This window comes from Cebus imitator, unplaced genomic scaffold (genome assembly GCF_001604975.1).
Source record: "Cebus imitator isolate Cc_AM_T3 unplaced genomic scaffold, Cebus_imitator-1.0 Scaffold50, whole genome shotgun sequence".
Lineage (NCBI taxonomy): Eukaryota > Metazoa > Chordata > Mammalia > Primates > Cebidae > Cebus > Cebus imitator.
The window spans coordinates 2,123,683-2,144,026 of record NW_016107365.1 but is presented as its reverse complement, the minus strand read 5'-3'; the positions used below and the strand labels follow the sequence as shown (position 1 = coordinate 2,144,026).

The following is a 20,344-nucleotide window of genomic DNA, read 5'->3' as shown; positions in this document are numbered from 1 at the left end:
TTTGGCCCTTGTCTCACACCATACACATATATTAACTTGGAGTAGATCATAGGCCTGAATGTAAGAGTTAGAACTATAACATTTCTATAGGGAAACACAAGAGAAAATCTTTGTAACTTTGGCTTAGGCAAAGATTTCCTAGTTATGACACAAAACATTAAATAAATGAAAACATTGTAAATTGAACTTAATAAAAAGTAAAGACTTTTGCTCTTCAAGAAAAAGATACCGTTATAAAAATAAAAAGACAAGCAATAAACTAGGGGAAAATATCAGAAAATATATCTTATAAAGGACTTGTTTTAAGAATATCTGATAAAGGACTTATTTTATGCATATTTTAAAACTCTTAAAATTCAGTAATGAAATAAACAACCCAATTTAAAAATGGACACAAATTTTGAAAACTTAAAAAAGACATAGAAGTGGGAGATGAGCACATCAAAGATACACAATATTGCTACATTATGAAAATGCAAACTAAAACCCTGTTGAGATACCACTATACACCCAGTAAAATGTCTAAAACGAAAAAGATAGAAAATATTAAGTGTGGGTAAGGATGCAGAGAAACTGAAATTCCTGTATGTTGCTGGTAGGAATGTAAAAGGATACTGCCTCTTTGGAAAACAGTTTGGTAGTTTCTTAAATAGTTAAATATATGCTTACCATTCAACCCAGCCATTTTACTCCTGGGTAACTACCCTCAAAAACTGAAATCATATGTTCCCATGAAGACTTGCACACAATGTTCACTACAGCATTATTCTTAATACCCTCAACTGGAAACAATCCAAAGGCTGATAAATTGGTGAGCGGATAAGCAAAAGCTGGTTTGTCTATGCAATGGAATACTACTCAACAATAAAAAGGAACTACTGATATACGCAACAATGGATGAATCTCAAAATCATCATGCTAAGAGAAAGAAGCCAAGGAACCAGACACACAATAAATGTTGAATGCTTTTGTTTATAAAAAATTTCTAAAAGCACAAAACTATAGAGACAGAAAGTAGATTAGTGGTTTCCTAGGGCCAGGGGTGGGAATGAGATCGGCTGCTAATGGGCATAATGGAACTTATTGGAGTGATGAAATTATTCCAAAATTGGATTTTGTTGATGGTTGCACAACTGTATAAATTTTCTAAAACTCAATACACTGCATATTTTAAAACACATAAATTGTATATCATGTAAATTATACCGCAATAAAACTGTTTAACTTGAAAAAAAAATGAGGCAGCTTTATAATTTTTGATAAGGGAGCAATCTCCAACCTGGATAGTTAAGTAAAAAGGCCAAGGGGCTTTAATTCTATAGAGTGCTACCACTTTTGTAATTTTAAAAAAGTACATTTTTTTATATGTATAGAATATCTCCAGAAAGATACAATAAACTTGCTAATAGAATTTGCCTTTGGACAGGGAGCAGGATGGCTGGGAGACAGGGATATAAGGAAATATTTAACTGTATTTCCTTTTTGTACCAGGGAGAGGGTGGGGTGGGGTGGTTGAGACCCAGGTCAGCCACACCAGCTCTTTTATAGTGGGCAAATGTCTGAGCCTTTGTTTTCTCATCTGTAAAATCAAGTTGATCTCTAAAGATACTTCTGATTGTAAGTTCCATGCTCTGGGAATTTCCCTAAGGATGAGCATCTCACGCCTGTCAACATTCCTCTCATTCTTTCCCTGCCAGCATGTCACCAAATGCCACATATAAAACCACAACCAAAGGCTTTGTTCCTTCTCACCCAGTTGCCTCTTAGTTTATTGGGGCCCTGTTCTCTTCACAAATATGAAAAATATGTCAACCACTGTGAAATGGCAGCCTAGAATGTTTGCTAGGGGCAAACACACAAGACAGTACATGGGAACAGTTACAGCCACGTCCTAGGGGCAGCTGCTTGAGAAGAAATCCCAACCACCTTGTTTGCTAGCCACATGACCATGGGGAGTTCACCTGTGCAGTTTCTTCATCTGTATGACAGGTATAAAATAGCATCCCCTCTTTGGGTAGGAATTAAGAGTGATAATTCATGTAATTAATAATATTCAATAAATGGTTAGCCCTTTTAATTGTTAATCTGAACTCCCCTACTCATGGGACCAGGAGCTTTCATAGAAGTGGGGGAAAGAGAGGCATGTAAGTTAACAGGTTGTATATTCATTACCACTGTGAACTGAGAGTGCTGGCGGTGATGAAATGGCTTATTTTTTCATGCAACAACCCAAAAGGAGAGGCTGGAATAAATTCTGCTCCCTGCAAGCTAGTATCACTGAGGAAAACTTCTTCAAGAAACTTCTTCCCAGAGTCCATCCCCTAGAGTCAATTTCATCCTGAAAATGTGATGAATGCAAGCTGTGAAACAGCAAGATTATGACATTATGCAGGGTGTTGAGCCAGTTAAGTTACAGTGGGTTTCAGTTTACATGATAAATGTGCCTTAATTGACATTTGGATTAAGATATTATTAAATATTAATACGGGGACAACGGCATAACCTCTTTGCCATGGTAGTCATTCGACAAAAATGAGTTGCTGCTTCAAATCAAATGAAACCAAACCAAACACCTCTAATTACCATGATATGTGCATGTCTATTTTTCAACTTTAGTCTCAGTGCAGAAGCAAGGGTTTTATCGAAGTCCAGACAATTATCTGTGGATCCCTGTAACTTCAAGTGTCTCATAGATAGTAGCCCTCCACACATACATACACACACGCACGCACGCACATGCAAATCCCTGACAACTTTTAAAGGAGTTGAATTTCCCCTATGCGTGTAAGGTGATAGCAGACTCCTTTCACACTCTGCTTGCCTTATACATGATCAGATCACATTCTAGAACTGGATTCTAGAAGGCACAGTTCAGTTTAATGGTTGCTCTGATTACTAAATCTTTCACGTCTATCTGCTCTCCTTAACTACATCAGAACTGTATTTGTCAGGAACTGTGTTTTAAACCTTGTTTGTACTCTCTAGGACAAGAGGCTTTCCAATTCTTCCTGGTCTCACATTAATTCTCTCAGATCCTTTGAAGAAGTAACAGCTCTTATTATCCCTACTTTAGAGATGAGTAAACTACCACTCAGAGAGAGTGAAGGATTCAGCTGAAGTCATATAGCTCCGTGGATCTTCAGGCGAATGTAGAGTTATTGCAAAAAGTCTGTACATAGATGTCAAGTGCTTAATGTTTTTGGACTAACTAAATAATGGTTTAGAAGTATATGTACCTCTATTTATGTTATAGTATATGTTATGTTATGGTCATTTATAGTAATTAACTCATTCATTGATTAATATAAATTTTAAAATGTTATTGAATTCAAAATAGCTTTTATTTTGTATTTTTCTAACTTATTAGTAATGTGCAAAATGGTTTTTTTTTTTAAACTTACAAGAAGTCCTTGAACTGAGAAGTCTGGAATCCATTGAAGTAGACCAAAGCTAGGGCTCACTAATAAATTACAGAGGGTGTTTTAAAGAATCTAGTTTTCTAGTTGCAAAGAAAATTTCCGTTTTTCAATTGCTACCTATATAGGTTTGCATGTGTGATCAAAGCCTAGAAAACGCCTGGAAGTACTGATCACTATTGTTTAATTTCTTCCTTCATCTAACAACTATCTCCCCCAAAACTTCTAATTCTTACCTTTATTATCTAAGTGACCTTGGACAATTTGCTCAACTTATTTGTGTCTTAGTTTTCTCATTGATAAGGAGAATCGTAGCACCTACCTTATAGAGTGCTGTGATGGTCACATGAGTTAATGCATGTGATATCTTTAGCACATTCTTGTCACATAGGAAATACTCAGCAGATATTGTTGCTGAATACTTAAGACTGTTGTTGACACATAGTTGGGGCTCAATAGACATTTTTGGAATGAATTAGTGAATAAATGAAAAAATGAATAGAAATAAGGACAGTTGCATATATGTAATTTTTAATCTACATTTCTTTGGTCATAGGCAGGCAATTAGGAGAGCTGCTTTTGTGCAGAGGCTACATTTGGGGAATATTCATTTTGGTGAGCTCAAGCTAGAGAGCTGATGATGTTTCTGTGTTTTCTGGCCAAGCAGACTTTACAAGTTTATCAGCTTTATCTGCTAGATGTATCACAACATGCATTTAAAAAATCAGGTGGGAAAAATTTGGGTTTGGAACTGATGTGAAGTGCAGGCTTTATTCCTCATTAAAAACCATAAGAGGAAACAAGGCCGTTAGACCCTCTAAATGGGAGAAGAGAAGCAATGCTTTCTTGCCACAAACCAAAATGCTGAGGACCACAGTTATAAGAAGGTCAAAGGAAGTTAGAATGACCTTTCGTAGCAGGCTCAATGTTTAGCTAGCTTAAAAATTTACTTTCAGGTGGTGGGTGGGAAGCTGGGGAGAGATAGCAAGGGGAGAAATGCCAGATGTAGGTGATGGGGAGGAAGGCAGCAAATCACACTGCCACGTGTGTTCCTATGCAACAATTTTGCATGTTCTTCACATGTACCCCAAAACCTAAAATGCAATAAAATAAATAAATGGGAAAAAAAATTTACTTTCAGATTATCCTAGGGATAGCTATTTAGTTTACTACATAAACAGCCTTGCAACCTTATAGGAACAGTTGTTTTTGCTTTGGTTTTGTTTCGTTTTGGTGTTTGTACAGTGAGGTTTTGAAAGTAGGAAAAAAGAACGTATTGCTTGACTTTAAAAGATGAGCTGTCCTGAGTTTCGGCACTAGCTGACATGGTTTTTGTTTTGGTTTGGTTTTAACAAAGGCATTGGCCAAATGGGCCAATGAAGAAATAATCCGTTTCTCAGGTTCCACTGTCTTTTCTAATACTAGACGGTAATCAGATGACATGTCACAGCGATGATAGTAGCTAGTGCTCCTTGGAACTCCACACTGGGGAGGCTCTGTGCTGATGCGCGGACATAGAAGGAAGACCCATTTTCTGCCTTCCAGAACTTTCCAGGCATGGTTATAATAAGGGACATTAATATGCTTCCCTATTACCTACATTCACTGGCCCTGTGTCTACCTACTGGTATCAAATGAAGCAAATCAAGTTCTTTTAAGTGTCAGCTCTTTGAAGCATTTAAACATAAGCTATCAAGAACCCAGGTGTCAAACACACTTCCTTATTAACATACTAGGGAATGCCAGCCATCTCAGTAAGTTATAGTTTTATGTCTCTTCACCAGTAGGTCACAGTGCTTTTGCACACTCTCTAATTTGTCTCTGTCCATAAGGTTTGACCCACTCCTCCACCACCACCATCCGAGTGGTTTTGGCCAGTACAGAGTAGAGCTGGGCTCTCTGGGCCCAATATACAGGGTCACAGCAACTTCTGGAATTCTCCCTCAAAATGCCCAGGTGAAGGGGTCTGGAGTAACTAAATAAGAAACTTGAAATAAAATGATTGATTTTCTTTATTATTTTTTTAGATCCTCACCCCTAATCCTGTCTCAGGCCTTCTTCCTTTCTCTGTAGAACTTTTAGACTATCTTCTTACCAGTGTTTTTAGGGAAACCAAATACTAGTATAATTGCCATTTATTAAGTGTCCTTTTTCTGGTACCACATGCTTTAAATTTCTTATTTTAAGAAATCTTATAATAACCAGGCAAGCTGGGTTATTAGTATTTTTTATCCCCATTTTCCATAGGAGGAAATTGTGGTTTAGAGGTTGAGCAACTTGCCACAATTCTAGAATTCAGACCCGGGGCTCCCTGACTCCCAAGTTTCTGCTCCTTCTCACACATCACTCAGTGTCTCTGTGATATATGAATAACGTACTTGGAAATACTTAGTACTTTGGTTGGCCATGCTAGGTGCTCAATACATGTTAGTTTCCCTTTTTCTCATCATCCTTCCTTTTCTCCCAAATAATCACATGCAACCTAAAAATGAGGAAGAGGGCTTAGAGTAGCAAAAGTCTGTGCCAGATTCCCAAGGTGGTCAGATAACATGAATCCTGCAGTGACGTGCCTTTGGCCAGGTACGCCCTTTCCGTGGGGCTGTGGGCCAGCTCTACGTCTGTCAACATGTGCAATGCCAACTTGTTTACTATCAATGAATGTCTGGGAGTTCTTTCTAACCAATCCCTACCCCAAACACTTTCTCCTTATTTCTTCAAATAATTCTATTCACTCCCTAAACCATTTCATTAAATCCAGTGACTTTTGAGAGTTCCATAGCAGCTCAGAGCTGGCCCTGTCTTCTTTGGACTCAGGGCCCACAGGTCAGGGAAAGATGTAGACAGCACATGCCATCAGGGAGAAGAGGGTCTTGGGGCAGCCTTCTCTTTGGCTCCTCCTATCGTTGCTGGGGTTCTTTTTGCTCCTCTGAGAGCTGCGTACTATGTTACTTACAGCAACTATCATGCTCAAGTTCAGTAGTTGTCAACTGGGGGCAATCCAGTGCTTACAGAGGTATTTGGAAATAGGGAGGGTGCTTTCTGGTTATCACAATGACTAAGGGGCATTTTTGGCATTTAGTGGCTGGGGGTGGGCAGATGTGTTAAAATTCTGCAATGCACACAACAGTTTGGCATGACGAAAAATGGACCCCAAATAGCAATGCTGTTGCCCCTGTTGAGAAGGCCAGGGCCACCACTATCTTCTTGCCATTGTCCCTCCATGTCCAGCACAGTGCCCGTCCTTCCACAAAAGCTAAGTACAAATCTCATGAATGAATGCTCTCCTTGGTACCTTGCCATCTTTCCTTATGTCTCCTCTTCCCGCGGAGCTGTCCTGCTTGCCTCTCATTTCTGGAACTGACTTTGAAAGTGGAGGACTTATTCAGCTCCATCTCATCTGTTTTCCATTCCTCTTTCCTTCCCTTATTCTGAAAATTTTCAAAATTGACCTTCTAAATTGATGAATTATGATTTACCTTTTGAGTAAAATTCAAAGACATGGCTTTCTAGGGTAATTTTAGATAGCAGCATTTATCTCCACAGTAGATGTAAACACTCTAAAAAGGTATTCTGTTGATGGTCTAATTGATTAGGTTTTTAAATGATTAAGTGATTTGGCCAAAGCAGCAACAGTGGCCCTGCTGACTTCCCTTCTCTGACCCTTGAAGCTACCCTTGAAGCCTGGAACTGGTGGAGGAAGGGAGGGGTGTCTTAAGGAGCCAGCAAGGAAGAAGCTCAAGCTCAAGCTGTGCCCTCTTCATCATTCCTGCTGGAGTGTCAGGAAAGCTGGTACTAAGCAGATCAAGGACTGCAGCTCCCTCCAGACAGATAACCTGCTAGAAGAGGGTCAGAAACATGTCCCCATGAGATGCCTGTATCCTGATTCCAGTTAAGTGATAGCAATGTGATGCTGCACCGTGGAGCATTATCTGTGGTTGGAAATTTTCAGAGGTTGTGGGTTTTACTTTCTGGCTCATTCCCTTGAGAAGACCCTTAGCTCCTTTCTCTTTTGTAAATTTCACAGAGAAGGTTCTCTTCCCATCATGGGAATTCCCAACTCTGCTCCATTCAGGGGTTCTCCCATTTTCTTAAAGGGTATTAGGGAATACTTTTAAAGGTCTTAAAATAAAGTTCATTCTCATCCTTCTCAAATTGAAAACAACTTTCTGAAGGGTAGCAAAGCTCAGGGCTGGTAAGTGTGGGCTGGGAAAATCATGGAGCAGAGAAATTTGATAAGGGGGGAAAGAACAACATTTACTTGTACTTGCCATGTGCCATGCACATTACCTATTAAGTAAATTCTTTAATCTGCCTCAAATTCCATGAAGAAATATATTAGTCTGGATGGATGAGGTTATGCTCCAGTAACAACCCCTATATCTCCCAACTTTAAAAAAAAAAAAAAAAAAAAAAAAACAAGAATATATGCCTTACTTGTATTACATACCCAGTATATAGATCCAGGTCATCTTACCTTTATGCCCTAGACTGACAGAATAATTGTGATCTAAAATGTTTCAGGCTGCTATGACAGAGAGACAGAAAATAACATGAAATTATGGACTATTTCTTTTTTTTTTTTTTTGGTCTTAATTTCTTTTTTGAGATGGAGTCTTGCTGTGTTGCCCAGGCTGGCTCAAGTAATCCACCTGCCTTGGCCTCCCAAAGTGCTGGAATTACAGGCAGGAGCCACCACATCTGGCCAGAATTGTAGGCTATTTCTTAAAGATTCCACGAGGAAATGACACATGTCACTTGTGCTCATGTGCTCGCATTTTATTATCCAAAGAAAGTCATGTGCCATGCCTGCCTATAAAGGGTTAGGAAAATGCAATCCAACCATGTGCCCAGAAGAAGAGCTAGAAATGTTTCATGAATAAAGTATTATTATCTCTGTTTTATAGCTGAGGAACTGAGGCTTAGGGAAGGTAGGAAGTGATACAGCTGGCTTTCAAAGCCAGGTTTTGTGATGTCAGCTTCTTAGCTCTTTGCTCTCCTATAGTGGGTGCATTTCACAAGCATGTTCCATACATGGTACCCAACCTCTCTTCTCCAAATGCAGTTGCTGGGCTAAAGTGTTCTTGGGGCTTAAGAGGGTATGCACATGTAACAGATGCAGACAGGTTAAAGTCAAACCAAAATCACTGTGGCTCAGCCATTATTTTACTTAACCCACTTCAATTCTCCTTCAAGGGATTCAACATATTCGATGTGAAATCATATGTAAAATAAGTGGTATCTTTAAATACATGCAAGATTTTTCTTCTTAATCCTAGTCTCAAATGTCATAGATTTCCTTTCTTATTGCTTTTATTTGTTAAATAATAAGAGAAGAGGTGCTCTGCTCTTACTTTGGTAAGACTACTGCCTGGTGGATGTTCATAGTCCAGGGAAAAGAATGTCCCCAAATTCCCTCTATTTCTTTCAGCCAAAACAGTCTCCAGGAAAAAAAATAATAATAATCTTTGTTCAAAGGAGCAATAAAATAATAAGACTGAGAGACTGATTCTACCAGCCCTTGGGAAATCAGTTCCAGCTGATTTCTTCCTCCTGGAACCCAGAGGAAACACCCTGTTACATCAGGTTTTCATTTTGTTTTGTTTGAGATGAGGTCTCACTCTGTCGTCACCCAGGCTGGAGTGCAGTGGCGCAATATCGGCTCTCTGCAAACTCTGCCTCCAGGGTTCAAGTGATTCTCCCCTTCTGCCTCTCCAGTAGCTGGGACTACAGGCATGAACCACCACACCTGGCTAACTTTTTTGTATTTTTAGTAGAGACAAGGTTTCACCATGTTGGCCAGGCTGGTCTCAAACTCCTGACCTCAAGTGATCTGCCCATCTCAGCCTCCCAAACTGCTGAGATTCCAGGCGTAAGCCACCGCACCCGACACCCTGTTATGTCAGATCTTCTCAGACTTTTCTATTTCTAATAGGAGAGAAAAATCTGAAGAAGACATCCTAGGCAGTGGGCCACAGGTAGAATTTCAGACTGTCCTGGCTTTTTGCATTCTGTTCTGTAACATACCCATATTTGTCTGCATTTAAAATGTTTTCAGTTACTCACTACTACACAGGCCAAAAGATACACTAACTTATTCTGTGGTTTCCACCACACTTAGGAACTTGAGCTTAAGCCTTCCCCATCCTTTAACAGCAATGTGCTTATCATCTGAAAGTGGGTCCCTGAGGGAAAGGGACAAGGATTGCTGTCAGGTGGGGGTATGGTAGTTGCCCCTTGGCAGCTAGAGTGTCCCAGAAGCCAAAGAGGATGAAGGAAAGGAGGAGGAGGGGAAGAGAGGAAAGACTGTGAAATGATATTAGAAGACTAGGAAGAGCCCCAAATATGGCCTAAAAAAGCACATGGAAATAACTTGGAACCAAGTTACTGATTAACACAGTAGTTAAGGGACTACATTTTTTATTCATTATATTTTTCTGATTCATCAAAAAAGACAAAGTACTTTGTCCAGAGCAACACAGGTTTTAGCTCGAGGCAAATTGTTTAACCTTGCTGGGGTCCAACCCACAAAGCATGAGCTCAAGCGCTGCTCAGCCTAATGAGGTGTAAATTTTCCAAAACTCTTTGAAGGCGGAGAGCACTATTTGAGTATTATGTATTGCTGAATAAAATATCAGTTTATGAAGGAAACTCTCCATCGCATTATATGCACCTTAACTAGTAGTCAATCAGTAGATCTGGTTGTCGAAGTTTCATGACAGAAGGAGCCCAATTGTTGATCACTTAAAAGGGAAAACAAAAGAACAAAGAAATAAGCCAGGCAGTCACAAATGGCATGCACCATTAAGGCATTGGCTTGGTTCAGAGAGAGATTCCTGAGCTAAAGAAGGCCTCATTTACTGGAATGGAAAAATATAAGGCCAGGAAATTGCTCAGAGGTCTCTCGTCTTTTCCTGTACACATGGGATGCACTATGTGTTGGCTACTGTTTTGGATCAGGATCTCAGTTTTAGAAATAGCCCAGTGTGTCCTTGGGAAGGGAGAGAGTGTTATGGTATATTTGTGTGTGGTGGTGTGGGGCAGGAGACCTGCAGCGGATATTGGGAGGAGCCAGTGAGACGCTCCCTGAATCCAAACTGCTTCCTTGGGCCTCACAGTCATCAGAACTGAGCCAGGAGACTGGGCAGCCAATCTGAGTGCAGGGAGCTTCCCAGTCTCCTGACCGAGGTAGAGCTGAGTTGGTCCCACTGACAGCACAGGCCAGTTCTGCACGTTCAAGCCCAATGACTGGTCTCAAGTCTGCCTATTTTTCTGGTGCATAAGTTGAGCTTTAGTCTCACAGTCAACAGGTATTTACCAGGCAACAACCTCTCACCAAACATTGTTTTAGGCAGTAGGAATATATAAGGAAACAAAAGACAAACATTCCTGTGCACATAGAGCTTGCATTCTAGTGGAGGAAAATGAACAATGAATAAAGTCAGCTATATGGCACATTAGAAGACATGAAGAAAAATAAAGTCAGGAAGGGGAGAGAATAGGGAGTGTTTGGCAGCCAGTGTTAGGGTGGCCTCACTTCAGAGGTGGTATTGAGCAAAAACTTGAAGGAGGCAAAAGAGGCATGTGGGTATCTGGGGGAAGAACTGTACAGGCAGAAAGAACAGCAAGTGAAAGACCCTGGGGTGGGAGAATGCCTGGCGTGTGCCAGGAACAACCAGTGGCTGGAGAGTGGGAGTGGAAGAAGCAAGTAAGGGAGGGCGGGTAGGGCATGAGGTCAGAGGAGGAACAGGGAGAAACTTCAGGTAGAGTCTTGCAGGCCACTGTGTGGACTATGGCTTTTACTCTGAAATAGATGGGAAATCACTAGAGAGTTTTGAGCAGGGGAATGACAAGATCTGATTTGCATTTTAATAGAACCTGCCTGAGTATTGCGTTGAATAGGCTAATGGGAGACCAGGGGAGAAGAGAAGAGTCTGAAGGCCATTACCATGATCCCAGCAGGAACCTCTGGTGGCCCGACCAGGGTAGGGGCAGTGGAAGTGGTGAGAAGTGTTTGGATTCTGGACAGACATTGCAAATAGAGCCCATAGGATTTGCTAATTAATATAACAGGGTACTCAGCTGGCCTGTCGAGGAACACATGAGTGAACTGGGAAGATTTAATAAAGAAGGAAGGGACACAGCTAGAGCAAGCAGGATTCCCGTTGTTCTTCCTTTGCTCCTTTCTTTAACTGAGGGTCAGTTATGGGGCAGGCACATTAGGGACTATGAAATAACAGGATCCCTACCTCATGGAGAAAACAGTCTGTGGAGAGAGTCAGACATTAAGTGAATAATCTCACAAATCCATGTAAAATGACCACTCTGACATGTGCTGAGTGTCGGTGCTGAAAAATAAAAGTATTTTAAAGTAGATCTTCAGACTTTTTTAGATTTCAAATTTTCCCATTAAATGCTGTGTATGCCTCATAGAAAAACCCTGCTTGAGGGCCAGGAGCACACGACTCTTACTTAATACTCCAGTGGGACAAAGCCCCCAGCCCGTCACTCCCATCATAGTTTAAATATCTCTGGCAGTTTTAGTAGCAACACAACTTTGTCTTCTCATCCTTCCCCTTGTTACAGTTTAGGATCAATATTTATAAGTGAAAGGCTGTGTCTTCTGTGATTCAAGGTGAGCCCCAAACTCTGCCGGAGCCACACAGGTGTCCGGGGACCATGATGATATATCACTGGTTTATGCAAAGCACACTGAAAACCAAGAAAGGTGAAGATACTTGGCTCACAGGCACAAAGAATGTTACTTCTTCCTCATATTGTGGAAACTACATGCCACAGAGACAGATAGGGGCTAACTGAGGAAGGATCTCAGAGAGAATGAATGTCACCTAAAAGGCCAGGAAGCCAGCTTCTGGGACCCACAACTGTATCCTTAGTAGGGATAGGGTTTCATCATCTTGGCCAGGCTGGTCTTGAACTCCTGATCTTGTGATCCACCCACCTCAGCCTCCCAAAGTGCTGGGATTACAGGCATTGAGCCATCACGCACTGCCATGGCTCTTGTTACCCTGGGTTGCCTGGGCATTATCTAAATATCTGGTATAATGCTCTAAGTTCAGTGGGAGCTTTCTGGCCTCTACCTGTTCACTTTACTCTCTTGAACATCATGATAGAGGATGAAGAAGCTGGACCTCACACCTCTGAGTTACTACCCAAGACATTGTGAGGGGCTGAATGGTAAATGGAGGGCACAGGACAACCTTGCAGGATTGACACCTTCAGGTGCCTTTGCCTGACCAGCATGGATCTTCTAGCTTTGACACCACTGGATGCCTGACTGCTCACCAAGAATTACAGCAGGCACTTGTTTTTACTTACAAAGGAAGACTACTGCTAATTTCTTTAAAACAGTGTCTACAAAGAAAGAGAAGAGGGCTCAGTCTGAGAATGTTTTCCTTTTGCATTTTCATCAGCCAAAAAAGTATTGAGTTTAGGGTACCAACATACGGTGCAAATGTTAATTTTAAGGGAAATTTGGCATACTCAGCATCCTAAACTGTGCTACTTTCTACACATATTATACTTGGCTTCAGTGGTGGCAATACAGTGCCAGATTTTCTTAAATGTCAGGCATTTTAAGAGATAGTTTCTCAGAATTTAAAATTACACACACACACACACACACACACACACACACACACACATACTAGAAATGCTACTGTGATGCTTCTAAATGAATTTGACCCCCAAAGGAAAACAAGGCAGCAGCTCTCTGGAGCCTGTGCTGGCTCAAACACCAGCACACTGCCATTTTAAGCTCTAAGCAATGTGTTGTAATCTCATAGTACATTAACATGATGCTAATCTACAACATAGATTATCCAATCTTTAGGGAGCATAGGTGGTTTCCCTTGAAGATACCCATTGTCTGTTGAAAGAACTCACTTATGCTACCTAAAACAGAGAAGCAGGTGAGAATTATCCAGAGGAGTCCCAGCAAACATTAGCATTTGATAGTCTTTATAGTCTGGTGCTGAAATAACACTGAGCCTGGAACCCTGCACTTCTTCTTACTAAACTTCCCCTTGACTACTTTGGTTTTTCTTAAGCACAGATCTGACTCTCTCAACTTCATTGGCTCATTACACAGTCTTGGGGGATCTTTTCTAGGTCATCACCCACATCATAGATAAAACACTCATTTGAAGACTGTTCTGTCTCTACTTATGAGTCCGAGTCCAGATTTCTAGTTATTTTCATACCCCTGGAAGAGCAAGAAATCTAATGATGTACTTCCCAATGGACTAATGAAACAGTGCAGGAAGGAGGAAATTGAGAATGATACAAAGCTTAACAGGGACAAGGATAAAGTCAAAGTCATCCAGCAGGAAGGAATACATGAACTGAGATTCCTGACACTTGGGTTCTAGAATTTTGAAACTCTCATATCTTGCCCATGCCTCTATCAGATGGAAACATTAATAAAATCTGAACTAGATGATATCAGAAACCCTTTCCCATGCCCTAAACATTCTATAACTAATTTTCTTCATCTCAGGGGTTTTTGGGGAACTAAACGTACTAATGGGTATGAAAATATTTTAAAGAAGTGAGAGTTATCTCACTGTAAGTTAGCACAACATCATGAAATAATTATCTCAATAAACGTAGAACTGTTCTTACTCCTAGTACAATGTTGAGTCAAATGTAGGCGCTTACTTAATGTCAGGTGGAAAATAAAAGGAGTCATAGGAGATTAAAAGATACATTTATAGAAATGAGTAATGTAAGCATAAATTAAGTTGACCTTCCAGGAAAACAATTTAGCAATATGTATTAAGACCTGAAAATTAATATATTTCACTCTGTAATTCTATTTCTAGAGAATCTAAGGAAATGATAGAGACATAACAAGGATTTGTGAACAAAGTTGTCTACTGCACTGCTATTTGTTTAGTGCATAGAAATATATAGTAAGTAGTGCTGTAAAAGAAAATACATTCATGCATAGTAAAAGACTTGAAAGAAACAGACCAAAATATTAACACAGTAACTCTTGGTGGTAAAATTATTGATTATTTTAATTTTCTCTTTTAGATGTTTCAGCATTCTATTTACAATGGTAATAAATTTATGCTATTTAAAGGTCATTAAAAATAAATTATATAGAACTGTTTACCTTAATCTGATTCTGGTACCTATACATTTTGTCTTTTAATATGTCTGATCAGTAGCCAGCTAATATCAACTGCTTTCAGAACTTTCTTCTGTTCTGTGCTAACCATGAGGCTGCGTGGGCTTTGTATTATTGCTATTATTTGCTAACAGCTCTCTAACACCCAGAGAGCTGAGTCACCTGTCAGTTTTAGGGTGTCCACATATGGTGTTTATTCCTTCCTTCAATACCCCCCATACTGTTTCTCCACATGAAGTTCACAAGCTGTGAATTGACCCAGGGCTCACTTCTTCGACAATAAGATATACAGGGGCACTCTTAAAGCGTGGCTTGCTTAATCCTCTTTAAGAAGCAGTCGTCACTCACGTTGAATTTCCCATTAATTTCTACAGAATAGCTATCTATTCTGAGAACCCAAAGGTTTTAGAAACTATAGGCGATTCTGCAAACTCTAGATCAAATATTCCCATATTCTGTTATCATTAAAAAGACCCAAATTAATTACCTGTCTCCAGGTGAGACCTTCAGTAGAAAGGTGTTTTGTTATTTATTCATTCCATTATTTATTTAAGCATTCAAATTAGTTCTGTCTTAGGTTTGCCTCACCAGTTCTTCGATCAGCATAAATGAAAATGAAAACTTGACAGCTTCATTTCCCAAATGCCCATTAAATGTTATCTAATGTACCCTTTTTATAAGGAAGCTACAGAAGGCTAATGATGAAACAGAATCAGCCTGTTATTCTGCCAAGACAGCAGGGTTGTGGGGAGGGAGGGAGGGAGTACAGGAAGGGAGAGATATAGATTGAAATCCACCAGAACCAACTCATTCCCAAACACCAAAAGTCAAACAGCTCCATGGAACAGAAAATAAGTTATGGGAAAGCACTTAAAAGAACACTTTCTTTTGCCAAACCTTTCAAGAAATTATTCTTTATGCAGAATCTTCTTCTAGATTCAGCCTATGGCATCCAGTCTCTCAGAATTGGCCCCTCAGTGTCTTAATTAGCTTTCCCTTAGTACCTCATCAATTTGTCACACAATTCTTATTCAATTTAGATCCAGCTATTTCTGCACACTTTCACATTGATTTGGAAAATGTCCTTCACACTTTGGTTTTAGTCTCTACTCATGAAATGTCATTTGCATTAGGATGATTTAGTTTCATGAATGGATTTTTCTCATGTACGATTTTGCCTTAGATGATGAGCCTTGGACTGTGTATACCGCATTCCAGCCACTGCTGCAAAACAAGACTTTGTGAGCCTGCTTGCACCTCCTCCTTAAATGTATCTATTTTTTTTATCCTTTATTCAAGTTCTCAGGATGAAGTCTTGCTTATGTTTGTATATGTTTTTTACACAAGTTTTGAACCTGAAATTCAGTCCAATCCCTGTCTCCAGTCTTGTAGCCTCCAGTCATCTAAACTGTCTCAGGCAGGTGTGTGTTTATATAGAGAGACTGCACATCCTTGTGCACACACACACACACATGCAACTTAAGTATGCCAGATACGATCCTGCACATTTTGTCTAAGCAACTCTATTACTCATGATTCTGTGATAATTAGGTATCTGGTGCTACATGAAACTAGCCCCCCAAAAAATTTTTAAAAATATGACATTAGTATTGTTCTTCTGCATTGCATTTTGGTGGCTGTTGCCCAATTTTCCATTTTAAGTTGTCACTTTTGTGATTGATTTGTAGAAGCTTTTAGACATTGAATAATATTGTCATATGTCAAAAGTAGTTTTAGTTTGTCATTTCCTTTCAAATTTTATGTGATTTTTGACATACAGGAATTTTTTTATTTTTCTTTTTTAAATTTTTAAATTTTTGATTTTTTTAATAAATAGAGACAGGGTCTCCCTATGTTGCTTAGGCTGGTCTCAAACTCCTAGGCTCAAGCCATCCTCCTGCCTCAGCCTCTCAAAATTCTGGGATTACAGGTGTAAACCGCTATGCCCAGCAAGGATTTGTTTTCTTGTATAATCAGGTTATTCAATCTTTCTAGTTTATGACTTTTAGCCAGAGGTTTAAAAGATCATAGGGGTAAGGCAGACTCAGTACAGCCATCTCTACCAATGAGTTGGAGCTTTGGACTTGGAATGAAGCTGGTACAATGTTTCCTATTATAATGGTATTGTTGAAACAAATGGGCAAGGGCTACGTCTGGGATAAAGGGTTGGATTTACACTCATCCTCAGGAGGAAGAGCCCATTTGAAATGGACAGAAGTAGGAGGAAAATCTCTTGGAGGAAAGCAGGGAGCGGGGGCGGGGACGGTGATGAAACAAGTGTTTATAAGAGTCATTTATGTGACTAGAAATTGAATGACTGTTCTGTAACCTTTTCCAAGTTCCTGGGCTTTGGACTGATTTCAGGGGATTTTTAGAGGCCTATTTCTCCCCCAGTTTGAGCCATCTGAATGATTCAGTAGACAAAGTCCCCTGGGGGTGGGCAAGCCCTTTCTATGGCCAGTTCCCTGGCACATGCCACCACTTTACATTTGCAGAATATTTTTCCCCTTTGCAAAAATCTTTCACCTACTCTACTTGCTTGATTATTATAGCAATCATGTAAAATGAGAGGATATACCAGGGTTTCCTTTTCTTTTCATAGGTCAAAAATAAATAGAATATCAAATTTAACTGACTTTCCAAACTCCGTGATTTGAGTTAAGCAAGGTGAAATGTGCATTCACTCTAAAGAAGCCATGTGGACTAATGAAAGCTATACAGGCAAAAAATTGGGCACATTTGGAGTGAAATGCCAGCTTAGCCATTTACTCACTCCCTGACCTCAGGCAAGCCAGTTCCCCTCTGCACTTTGATTTCTCATCTATAAAACAGAATAATGGCACCTGTCTTGCAGGATTGATGTGAGGATTAAATGATACAATGCTCCATTTCCTTCCATTCTTTTATCTTTGTGGTGGTGTGTGTTTTTGTGCGCCACCTTAAAACTTGCATGGAAGGAATGGTATATGAAGACACTGAAGAAATGGGAGAGTATAAAGGATCCCCTCACAAGGCCTGGCATAGAGCAGACGCTGCATAAACCTAACTGTTCTTTCACTGCTCAGCTCACAAATTCCTGGAGCCATGATGCCCTTGAGGCTTTCCCCTGAAGGTTTCTTACGTGGTCTTACAATCCTACTCATTCAAATGTCTTTTCCCACAAAAAGATTTAGAGTGTGGCTGGAATTCAGAAGTATGATGCATTAAAAAACAAACAAACAAACAAACAACCTCAATTATTTACCCAGAAGGCCATTATACAAGTAGGCTCAACAGCTGCTTGCAATAGTTCTTATGTTATGACCAAGAGAAGAAATTGGCCAACTATAGACCCCAGGTCAAATCCAGCCCACCACTTTTTTTTTTTTTTTTTTTAATTAATTTTTTTTTAAACCTTGGCCCTTTCCTTTGTTTTTTTTGTTGGTTTTGGTTGTTTCCTTTCCCCTTGGTTGGTTTGGTTGTTTGCACCGGGGCTTTTTTGCTTCGGGGGGTTGAAATTTTTTCTTTTTTGTTTTTTTTTGTTAAATTTTTGCCACCGGTTGGTTAGGGGTTGTTCTTTCCCGGGCTTTTGCCTTTGGTTAGTTCTTTCCCAATTTTTTTGCTTCAATTTCTTTTTTTTTAAATTGGGGTTATTTTTGTTGTTTAGGCCGGGGATTCCTTCTTTTTTTTTCTTGGATTTTTTGTTTTGCGGCAAGGTTTTTTGGTTAAACCCTTGCCCCGGGACCGGAACCTTTTTTTTTCGTTTTTAAGGTTCCTTCTTGCGGTTCCCATTGGCGGTTGGACCGTTCTTCTTTCTTTGCCTTATTCTTTTTTTTTTGGGTTTTGCCTTTTCATTGCCTTTGGTTGGATTTCTTGGCCTTTAAACCTTCCCCGGCCTTTCTTCCCCCTTTATTTTGGCGTTTTGGTTCGTTGCCCTTGGTTTTTTTCCATTGTTTTTTTTCCCTTTTTTGGGGGGGAGGGATTTGATTGGGGCTTTTTTTTTGAATTTAATTTTCAGGGTTCCCGGTTGTTTTTTTTTAAAATTTTGGGTTGGTTTTTCCAAAGGTTTTGACCCTTCATTCAAGTTCCAGGGGAGGTTTTTTCTTTTGTTTTTTTTTTTTTGGATTTTTTTTTTTTTGTTTTGTAGAGAACCCCCCTTTTTTGACATGTGGTTTTGGGCGCTTTTGGGGGTTTTGAAACACCAGCAGTTCCACTTTATCTCCTCTATATGGTGAGAAATGCTTTCTCAATGTAAAGAAATCTTATCCTGCAGTCCAACCAGTATATAGGGTGATTTCCAAGACAGAAGTGAAAAAAAAAAATCCCACAGCCCAACCTTTCAGAAGTATCATAGTCATGCAGAGAGAAAACATCCTGCCCTCTTCCTCATTGTTAAGCTTTGTGGGTTAGCAGAGCCATCCCTATGTGGGTAGCCATATCTCCCACCCAGCTTCTCACCAAGTAGCTGGGAAGGGTCTTGGTTTGGGATGGAGAGAAGTCTTCCGCTTAGGACTCATATGCATACAAATGATACACCTGTGAGCACTCTCCCCTGTCGACAGGGGAGAACATAACCTGTTCAGGATTTGGATTACCTGGACCCCAAATGGCCATTTCCATGGACTGTGCCTCATCAACTCAATTTCGACAGAAAAAAATTTTCTCCACACCTCCAAAACCCCATTGTTAGTATCCTAGGTGGGTGGTGGAAACAGAGAGATGACTGCAAATCATAGGGCTTCTTCCATCAGAATGTCTCCTCTTCCATGCTCACCCACTCACCATGCCCGTTCACACTTCCCTTATTGTAAAGACTTGTCATTTACATTGAACAGAGGTTCACTGAGCACTCCCTACAGTACTTTTTAGTCTAGGGTGGCCATGAGAATCACTTACAATACAGAGCTCTCAAAAAACATTGATGCCTCACCCCCACTCAAGAGATCCTGAGGTGATTTTGATCTGGGGAGAAGCCTAGGCTTGCATTTCTTAGGGGAAGGGGGCATTGCTTATTTAAAACTTCCCAAGTGATTCTCATGTGCTGACCTGTCATGTGCCAGCCATTCTTCTAGAGGCATACAACAGTGAACATAGGCCAGGTACCTGGTCTCATGAAGCTTACGGTCTAGTGCGGCAAGTCAGATGGTAAGCAAATGAATGACCAACATATTTTTTATGGTGCTACTAGGATAATAAAACTTGAAGCTGTGAACAAGAGAGCCAGAGATAGGGAGATCTGTAACTTTAGAGTGGTCAGGGCATTATTGTTATGGGATCATACTTTGCTTCTTTGCACATGGTAAGCTCAGTGCTACAACAGGCCTGCACTCAGACAAATTCTGTTCCTTGTTCAGGACAGCAAGTGTCACTGTGTTCCCCAAGCCCAGATTTTACAGGCTAATGGACAATGAGAGCCTCTGATTGGGCAGACCAGTCCAAATCAACCACCGTTTCTAGAAGCCACCTTAGGGGGCATGTATTACCCTCAGTGATTTGGTTCCAGAATGCTCCAGCTCTCTTTGTCCTTTACCTACTATTAAATCCATAGCAGAACTTCTTTGACTATTTCACTCCAAAGTGATAACCTATTATCAGTATCATCTATTGAATACAATTTTTTGACTTGTATATTGATAGTACTAAAAGCACATGGAAACTTGCTTGTTCTGTACAGGCCCTCTGCAAGACAATGATCTCATTGAATGAATCGCTAAGGTAGGCATTATTGGCTGAGTTTCATAAATGTGTAAACCAAGCCTCTGAAAGGTTAAGAGAACTGAGTGCAGCTTACCTCTGT

The 20,344-nt window shown here is 40.1% G+C and overlaps 1 protein-coding gene across 2 annotated transcripts in view; it reads left to right on the top strand.

Annotated features, from left to right (window-relative positions):
* ZNF366 (zinc finger protein 366) overlaps positions 1-20,344 on the top strand; it is a 66,080-nt gene that overhangs the window by 9,952 nt on the left and 35,784 nt on the right. The window contains exon 2 of one of the 2 annotated variants that reach the window (XM_017527612.2): positions 2,240-2,415. The exons of the other annotated variant lie outside the window; for it this stretch is intronic. Within the exon in view, the coding sequence (XP_017383101.1) occupies positions 2,379-2,415 (37 nt within the window). The 5' untranslated portion in view covers positions 2,240-2,378. The remainder of the gene's footprint in view (positions 1-2,239; positions 2,416-20,344) is intronic. 2 annotated transcript variants of the gene reach the window in all.